At 41.9% G+C, this 10,227-nt stretch overlaps 1 protein-coding gene across 1 annotated transcript; it reads left to right on the forward strand.

Moving 5' to 3' along the window:
• The first annotated feature begins 5,541 nt into the window (after positions 1 to 5,541).
• LOC118094687 (vomeronasal type-2 receptor 26-like) lies at positions 5,542 to 6,540 on the forward strand. Its single transcript, XM_035135292.2, has one exon. The coding sequence runs from the start codon at positions 5,542 to 5,544 to the stop codon at positions 6,538 to 6,540; it is 999 nt and encodes a 332-aa protein (XP_034991183.2).
• The last annotated feature ends 3,687 nt before the right edge of the window (positions 6,541 to 10,227 follow it).

Genomic DNA, 10,227 nt, shown 5'->3' on the forward strand with positions numbered 1-10,227 from the left:
ACATTTCCTGGTGACTTATTATCTAAGTTTTTTTCCAGCGTTGTGACAAAGAATTACCAGCATGTCCTGGCCTTTATATTTGCTGTAAATGAGATTAATGGAAATCCCAAGATTTTACCTAATGCTTCCTTTGGATTCCACATCCCTGAGAGCTACTTCAGCCAGAAGCGGAGCTACCACATTGCAATGGAATTTTTCTCCACACAGTACAGATTTGTCCCTAATTATAACTGTGACGTCGAGAACAACCTCATAGGAGTCATAGGACTGGGTTCTGACACCTCTTACCATTTGGCTGCCATCTTGGACATCTATAAGTTTCCACAGGTATAACAAACTCTTGGTACACTGAGTTCTCAAAACTATTTGTCTTTCTTGAGGAGGAAGGATCCAACTCCTCTTAGAAGGAGACATTAATCACCTTTTTGGCCCAGTCAGCTCCAACTGTTCTTTCCTTGCTAGCTTTTATCAGTTAAGAGGTTTTTGGCTTTTAAATGTTCTCGGTGTGTATTTTATTCTTCCTTTTGTAAATTATTATAATATTTCTTTTGAGAAGTATAAAATATTGCAAATTTTAATTAAATATTCATGTCTCTCTATCTGCAACTTAAGGTGCAAAGGAGAATTTTACATCGGGTGAAGTTTCTGAGTACTCTTCACAAGCAACTCACATCATTTTAAACAGAATGTTCAGTATCTATAAATACACACATGCACACACACCACCAACCCAGCCCTACAGGATTCCAAATCAATTTGTAAAACAACTTCCTGAATTTTCCCCCTTTTAGTTCACCTACGGTAATCTTGTCCCCATTCTGAAGGATCAATCTCATTCACTGTCTTTGTATCTGATGGCTCCAAATGAAATACACCAGTACAAGGCAATTGTCCAGCTACTTCTGCATTTCAAATGGATTTGGGTGGGTCTAATGATGATGATTGAGGAAACTGGAGAAACATTTTTGAGCAACCTACTACCAATACTTTCTCAGAACAGAATCTGTGCTGCATTCGCTGAAAAAATTCCCATAAAAACCTTTTTGGGTGACTTCTTAAATTTGCAAGAAAAGTGGAACAAAATATTTTCAGAAGTTATAAAAAGTAAAGCCAACATTATTGTTGTCTATGGAGAAGCTTTGACCATGATAACATTGAGAGGACTGCTACATGAAGGAGAATCTGAGAATGGGAAATCGTTTGGTAAAGTGTGGATTATGGTAGCCCAAATGGACCTTGTAGCCATGTCCATGCACAAGGACTGGGATATAGAAGCCTTCCATGGTGCTTTAGCCTTCACAGCCCACTCACATGAGGTGCCAGGATTCCAAAATTTTCTTCGTAAATTAAACCCTCATTTGATGAAGGGAGATGGCTTCATCCGACCATTCTGGGAGCAAGCATTCGGCTGTTCATTTCTAAATTCCAATTTAAATGGAGATGATGTGGACACTTGTACTGGAGAAGAGAGGCTGCAGAATCTTCCTGGACCTTTCTTTGAAATGAGCATGACTGGCCATAGCTACAGTATCTACAATGCTGTACAGGCTCTGGCAAATTCGGTACACGCCATGTACTCATCCAAATCCAAAGTCACGGTGGGAAGAAGCAAGTTACAGCATAAAAATATGCAGCCATGGAAGGTAGTTTTCACAGCATTCTGCCTTCACCATGAGAGCACAATATCTTAATGCAGCCTTCACCAATCTGATGTATTCCAGATGTGTATACCATGACTCCCATCACTTTCAGTCTGGAAGGCTGATGGTCAGAAATTATGGGAATTGTATTCTAAAACAATTGGAGGTCATCAGTTGGTGAAGCCTGTATGTGTCAAAATCATGTGCTCTGAAGTACTTTCATATCACACCTCAAATATATTTAATTTAATTGTATAATTTGACATTTGGACATCTATGACCCTTTCCTGAATATTGCAATACAACATTTTATGGTTTTACAATTTTCTCCCCTCATTCTCTCTGTGGAACTGAAAGAGATATGTATAACATTTCCATAAATTGTTTGCTCTGAAATTTACATGGTAGCTCTTGGTCACAGAAATATTGGTCCGTCCAGAGCACCTGATTGCAAATATAACTAAAAGTACCATCCTGTATTAATTGGCCTTTATAGGTATAAATATAATAATATTTATATATAATGAGTGGCAGCTGTTTGTACCTGGACCTGGTGTGAGGTCATGTAGATGGAGTCAATAAGGTCAAATGAGTGGGAACACATAGGTCACATGGGCAAGGCCAAGTTGTTCTGTTTTTGTCACATCCTCCACTACAAAGGTGTGGACATCAAAGCTTTGCTGTTGTATAAGTACTTAAAGGTAAAGGTAAAGGGACCCCTGACTGTTAGGTCCAGTCGCGAACGACTCTGGGGTTGTGGCGCTCATCTCGCTTTACTGGCCAAGGGAGCTTCCGGGTCATGTGGCCAGCATGACAAAGCCGCTTCTGGCGAACCAGAGCAGCACACGGAAACACCATTTACCTTCCTGCCAGAGCACTACCTTCCCGCTGTGGCGGTCCCTATTTATCTACTTGCACTTTGACGTGCTTTCAAACTGCTAGGTTGGCAGGAGCTGGGAGCAAGCAATGGGAGCTCACCCCGTCACGGGGATTCAAACCGCCAACCTTCTGATCGGCAATGCGTAGGCTCTGTGGCTTAGACCACAGCACCACCCGCATCCTGTGTATAAGTACTTAGTGCCAACTAAACTGAAAAGTGTCTAATCTTGTTTTAGAAGGGATCCCTACTGTCACATTTTCTAGTGTGGATTGATATCACAATAAACATAAATTTACACAGAAGTAAGCATCACTAAATTTCATGGAGATCTCATCCAGATAGGACTGGCTCCTGTGAACTGTTTAGTGTCAAGCGTGACATACAAAACTGTTAACAAGTTCACTCCAAAACTTTCAGCCCTATGGAAATAGATCCCCCCCCAATTTATTCACTTCTACGGCTTCTTTCCAGAATGTAGAGGAATATGAAATGGACTAGGGTTTAGGAGTCTAAAATCACCACTTATCCAAACCTCTCTGGGTGATCTTTGACTATTCATGGACACCGTATGTCCCAGGGTTGTGAATATCAGATGTGGAAGAGGAGACTCCTGGAAGTCATTAAAGGAAACAAGACTCAGTTGTATTACTTGACTCAGCACAGAATAGCTGGTCATGGGAAGGTAGCAACATAAACAAGCCAGTTCTATTGGGTGTGGTGGCTACCCTAGGCTGCATTTCTAATCATGCCTATTAAATTCAGTGGAGCTTACAGCTGGATAAGTGGGTTAATTTATTAACCGCAGTAAAATCACCTCCTGAAGCAGGCATTCTCTGGCTGTCTCCCAAACCAAAATGAAACAGTTAAAACTATAATTTAAAAGCAGAACACAATTAATATGCAATTTGAAACATAATTAAAAGTTAATTTCAAGTTAATACTTTCCCAAGAATATACACTTTAACATACAGACACTGCAAGTATATATAATAAGTTAAACACTTTGAATGCAGTTTAACAAGGGACAACATGGAAATAGCTTCAGCTATTATTTTTGCATTAAGGGCAGGCAGTGAAGATGCTGCAGGGAGGAAAATCCGAAGAAAGGAGAAGGGTTGAGCAGGGGATGTGTGATTCACAGCATGCTTTAACAACATGGGGTGTATTTGACCCTATCAACAAATATTCATCTACAAATCTAAGTGAATGGGATGGGATGCAAGTGTAGAGGAAATATCTTGGATAGTAATACAATTCTAACACGGATTTATTTTTCCATTCCACCTAGCTCCACCCTATTCTGAGGAGCATCTCATTTAACAACAGTGCAGGAGAAATCGTGCACTTGAATGAGAATGGAGAATTGACAATGGGGTTTGATATTACAAATCTGATAACTTTCCCCAATAAATCATTTGTTAGAATGAAAATTGGAAGAATGGATCCTTGGGCTCCTCCTGGCAAACAGTTGAGCATTGATGAAGACACCATTGTGTGGCCTAGACGTTTTAACCAGGTGAGACAACACTATAGCCTTTAGCTGCCATAAAATAAAAGGAGGGAGGGATAGAAGAAACAACTGTTTGTAGCATTCTTAATAGGATGTTTCTACAGTCTTTATCCCAGTATTTTTTTTTTGTTTATTATATGTTAATGAAACCAAGAATGCTACCAGCACAGAAGGTACAGAGACCAACCGACCATCCTGACTGCCACTGCTCAACACCTCATGAGCACCTGCACTAATTTGACAGAATCCAAGGATAATACTATGAGGATAGTGCTATTTGATAAATATATATTCTCAATGTGAATTATTCACATTTCCTGAATAGGTGTTGCCCCTTTCGCTCTGTAACGACAACTGTCAACCTGGTTACCAGAAGAAGAAAAAGGAGGGGGAGCCATTTTGCTGCTATGATTGTATTCAATGTCCAAATGGGAAGATTTCTCACAAAAAAGGTAGAATACGCAGCACCTACAGTAATCTAGCGTTCTGCATCATTGTGTCAAGAGTATGGCAATAATGGCACAAAGGGCCTCTTAGTTAAAGCACTTTGTAGTTGGTGATAGCAGTCATTGCTGCCTCCGCTTCCTCCTGGCACCACCACTGGCCCTCCTTCCACTCCACATCAGGAGGAAGTGGGGAAGGGGCTGGTCATTGGAGCCATGCTATGCTTGATTCCGTATTTCACCTCCACACTTATTGGACTTTGGGGGGAGCCCAGCCTGGGACCAAAAAGGGCACAGTCCCCAGGAGCTGGTACCCCTGCCACCTACAGTGGGGGAATCTCAAGTAAAGCACCCATGACAGACGGCCATCCAGTCTCTGCCTAGCAACCTCCAAGGGAAGAGAGCCCATCATCTTCTGAGGGAGTCTGTTCCACTATCAAACAGCTCTTACCACCAGAAAGTTCTTCCAGATGTTGAGTCAGAAAATCCTTTCTTGTAACTTGAAACCCTGTGGTTTGGGTCCCACCCTACAGAGCAGGAGAAAACAAGCTTGCCTCATCTTCCATGTGACAGCCCTTTAGATACTTGAAGATGGCTGCCGTATCTGCTCTCAGTCTCCCCTTCTCCAGGCTAAACATACCCAACTTCCTCAACCATTCCTCATAAGGCTTGGTTTCCAGCCCATTGATCACCTTTGTTGCCCTCATCTGCACACATCTCAGCTTGTCAATATGCTTCTTAAATTGTGGTGCCCAGAACTGGACACAGCACTCCACATCTGACTGAGGCAGGATAGAGTGGTACTATTACTTCCATTGAATCATGTGGCAGAGATATCTCATCCTGGAAGCTAGTGCAAATGTTTCAGTTTCTCCCTGTTACCTGTTAAATTCAGCCTAGCTAGAACATTAGTAAGTATTAAGGGAAAGCTTGCCTTAGAATACCATTGGTGCCAAGTGATATGTTAGTACTTTTATTCACTCATCTTGAAAGTTATGCATCAACATACACACACTTTTGTCTTCTTAAAGGGAAGGCAACAGCACGATTTGATTTTAAAATGGGGGGATGCTATTCCTAAACCTGATTGTTTGTAGAAATAGAAGGAATGGCTTCAACTGCAAAAAGCAACTTCTGAAAAAGCTTTTCATCTTTTTTTCAGATGCAGATTCTTGCACAATTTGCCCAAAAGATCATTATCCAAACAAGGAAAAGAATCAGTGCATTCCAAAGCTGATAACCTTCTTGTCTTATAAGGACCCTCTGGGGATGAGTTTAGCCATCTTTGCACTTTTATTTTCCTTGATCACTGCTCTAGTGCTAGGAGCCTTTATAATGCACCGCGACACTCCTATTGTCAAAGCCAACAACCGGAGCCTCACCTACACCCTCCTTATCTCCCTCCTGCTCTGCTTCCCTTGTGCTTTGCTGTTTATTGGCCATCCTGTGAAGGTGTTGTGCCTCCTCCGTCAAGTTGCATTTGGCATGGTCTTCTCAGCAGCTGTCTCTTCTGTGCTAGCAAAAACCATTATGGTGGTTCTGGCTTTCATGGCCACCAAGCCAGGAAGTAGCATGAGGAAATGGGTAGGGAAAAAGGTGGCCAATTCCATTGTTCTTCTCTGCTCTCTTGTTCAAGGAATTATTTGTACCGTATGGCTGGCAATTAACCCTCCATTTCCAGATATTGACATGAACTCAGTGACTGAAGAAATTGTACTTGAATGTAATGAGGGGTCTGTGACTATGTTCTATTGTGTCCTGGGTTACATGGGCTTCCTGGCTATTGTGAGCTTCACTGTAGCTTTCCAGGCTAGAAAATTACCTGACAGTTTCAACGAAGCCAAGCTAATCACTTTTAGCATGCTTGTGTTTTGCAGTGTTTGGTTATCCTTTTTTCCTACCTATCTGAGCACCAAAGGGAAATACATGGTAGCTGTGGAGATCTTCTCCATCTTAGCCTCCAGTGCTGGACTGCTGGGTTGCATCTTCTTCCCTAAATGTTACATTATTGTGCTGAGACCAGAACTGAACAAAAGAGATCACTTAGTAAAGAGAAATGTTCACTGATGCTTGTGGGCATTCTGCAACCCTTAGAGTGGACCAAATCTGCAGAGTAACCTTCCAACATGACTTCCACTCTCAGGCTTCTGCACATTTGCAGTAGAAGATGATGAATGCACCTGCTTTTTAAATTAGCTGACATAGATTAATCTAGATCCACAGGGTTCCCGAATTGCTTCTGGGACAATTTGATGACCTCTGTTTTTACTTCTTCTGCCCTTGAAGCCATTTTCTTTTTCTTTTCAAGACCAGTTAGTCGTTATTGCCCTGGGACCAGAACTGAACAAAAGAGATCACTTAGTAAAGAAAAATGTTCACTGATGCTTGTGGGCATTCTGCAACACTTAGAGTGGACCAAAGTTGCAGAATAGCCTTCCAACACACAACTTCCACTCTCAGGCTTTTATATATTTGCAGTAGGAGATGATGAATGCACCTGCTTTTTATATTAGCTGACCTAGATTATTCTAGTTCCACAGGGTTCCAGAACTGCTTCTGGAACAACCTGACAACCTCTGTTTCCCCCCTTCTTCTGCTCTTGAATGCAAGGCTTCTAAAGATGTGCACCCAGGAAGGAGCAGGCTACAGAGGATTCACAGAGACCTAGTTTGCAGCCCTTCAAAATTGTGCGTCTGCACTCTGGCTCCCTGCCCCCCTCTCCATGATGCCCCTGCCCAGGAGTTCTTATTATATATTTTTCCTCTTTTTTAAATAGAGTTCCTACTTCATTCTAGCAGCTCAAACTGTAATACTTCTTTGCAATATTGTTTGCATTTGTAATGAAAGTGTAAACAAGCATTAAAAAAAAGATTCTTGCATTCAACTAAGGGGACAATCCTATGACAAGATCTTCCAGGATGCCCAGCTAAATCCTTACTCAACCAACAATCAGCCCCCCAACATGGGCTCAGGTGGTGTAACTTGGTCAACCTGGCTCAGCTGAGGCTGGGAACATATTGGAGGCTTCACTGCATAAAATATTATGGGGAAAGAGCATGCTGAGAGCAAATCAAATCAAAATGAATCTTTAAGAACAATGTTTGCATTATTCTTTCCTAGAACATTTGAAGAAATAAATAAAATGGAATGGAATAGCAACTATGAATAATCAACAAACTCTTACAAATACATAGTTCTGGAAATTAGATGTAGGAATATCCCTGTTTTAATTGGTTCGTCTGGGTTAAAATCAAGGATATTTGTTTATCACAAATGGTTAGTTACGGACAATACTAAAACCCTTATTTAGTATATTTCTTTATCATCAATATTTCTATAAGAGAGGGTATCAGGGTGGCTCAACATTAAAATACACAATGGAATAGATTGCAGGCATGCTCAAATCATTTTGGGGCACATTTGCAAACTTGAGAAAGTGTTGGGCACCCCACCAAGCACACTCTGTATCTTCTTCTATTGCCCACCAATAGAATAGTTTTCCCCAAGCCTAATTTCAATGGGGAGCAGAGGAACAGAGAAGCAAACTCTGCATATTCCAGGGAATGACTCTGCAGGCATATATGTGTCCATAGGCACCACACTGGCAACCCCTGGGATAGAGTCAAATATCTAAGTAGCCTAAAAGGTATTAATATCTAAAGAGCAGAAAAACCAACCTGGTTAAATTAAAGACATGCCCTTCATTGATTCTAAGACAGCCAAGGGTTGTTTTTTTTGTTTTTCATTTCCCCACCATCATCTTTCGTTTCAAATACTGCAATTTTCAGTGCCTGTTCATCTTGTTTTGTAGTTGTAGAGCCTGTAGAGGAGGGATAAAGCTTCCCATCACCAGGTCTTTTGGTAAACGTGCAATCTCCTTTTACTGGAAACATCATAAAAGGACAAGAATTGATCATGCATATCTAGGAATATTCCTAATTTTGTAAGCTTTCCATTCACTTTCAGGCGGGTCCATGGCTTTGTCTGAGCCCAGTAATTTCCCCCATCATCACATCCTATGACCCAGTAGCCATTCTCAGGAGACAGGGTGATCCTCCCTTTTCCCAAAATGTTTGCAAAGGAAACTCCCAAGTCCCAAGTTTTCTTCTGACCCATCTCTACCTCCCAGTAATGTTTCCCTTATGAAAATCCGTGTTTTGACTGGAACCTCTTCTTCCAGTCAGCAACCTTAGAAAAAAATATCCTGTATTTGGAACACTTTTGCCTATCTTTAGTCACTTTCAGATTGGGGTGAGCTGTCTTGAGATCCAAGATCACATCCGCTGCAATGCAACAAAAAGGGCTTAATTCAAAACGCACACACTTGAGGGTAGCTTTGTGTTACTTTTTAGGACACCATTGCCCCCTTGTGGGTCACCCACACATTTGTAGTTACATGCTAGTGTAGTGTATGATGAACCATACAAATTTCTATCTAAAGGGATTAAAGTAAGCTTGTTTCAAAAACTGCTGCAAATATTTTTGTAAACCCATTAGAGGGTTTTTTAAAATACAGTCAAGAGGTATGTACTTTTTGTTAAATATATTTTCAAAAGAGTAATTCATCCAATTCCTGTGCCAATGGGATTCTGTTACAACCCTCAGCAAAATTTTCTTGATACATACCTCTCATTCTCTGCATGGCAAACATACTACAAACTATCATTTCTTAGTGATTTTATTTATGAACTTATTATTCAGCAGAAAACCAGTCTTTTTGTCCTTTGCAACATAACTTCTGTTCAATACTGGAACAGGGTTTTTGTTTTGTTTTTTTGTAAAACAGAGTTAGAGTCACATTTTGCTTTAGAGAGCAGATAATGTAAATTATAGATTACCTTCAGTGTCTGCCTGGTTTGCCTGTAATTTTTTTTAAAAAAAATGTATATTGCCTCAGATGGCCTTAAAAAGGTATTTTTTAGAGAAAACACTTATCTAAGTTACAAACACATTCTTCAGGTTGCAAAAGTGTTACATTGGTCACATCTTTTATAACAAAACAAAAAGCATTAAAACTAGCTTTTGCATACTCATTTATTCTTTTTGTTCTCCCTAGGCGAGATCACCTTCTGCCCCTCCCCCCAATTAATAAAAAATAAAATAGAAAAAATAGAAAATGGAAAAAATCGAAGAAGAAAAATAGAAAATAGAAAAAATAAAAATAGGAAAAAATAAAAAAGTAGAAAAAACAAAAATAAAATAAAAAACAATTGATCCTCTCCTTCTCCTCCCCCTCCCCCTCCTCCTCCTGCCTGCTTCCTCACAGCTGCTGCGGGACGAGCTGCCCAAGCGAGGAAGCCATGGAGAGGCGAAGGCGGGATGCTCCCTCGCAGCATCTGCCGCTGCCGCCGCCGCTCGTACCCAACGTCGCCTCATCCTCCTCCCTGAGCTTGGCTGTGGCGGCGGCAGCAGCGCTGTGAGGGGGCGAGGTGGCGGCGAAGACCGGACGCTCAGCGCACTTCCCCACGCAAAGAGACCCGCCGCCATGGACGCGGATCTCTGTGCCCGGGGAAGTGCGCTGAGCCTCTGGCTGCCGCCAGAGCTCAGCGCACTTCCCCGGGCAAAGAGACCCATGGCGTCAGCAATGTCACAGCGCTGCCGCCACCGGTCTCTTTGCCCAGGGAGGTGCGCTGAGCCTCCGGCCGCCTCTGGCCGTCGCTTTGCCCCCTCACAGCGCCGCTGCGACGGCAACCAGAGGCTCAGTGCACTTCCCCGGGCAAAGAGATCCGCCACCCTGGACGCGGGTCTCTTTGC

The sequence above is a fragment of the Zootoca vivipara genome, chromosome 13 (assembly GCF_963506605.1).
Source record: "Zootoca vivipara chromosome 13, rZooViv1.1, whole genome shotgun sequence".
NCBI lineage: Eukaryota > Metazoa > Chordata > Lepidosauria > Squamata > Lacertidae > Zootoca > Zootoca vivipara.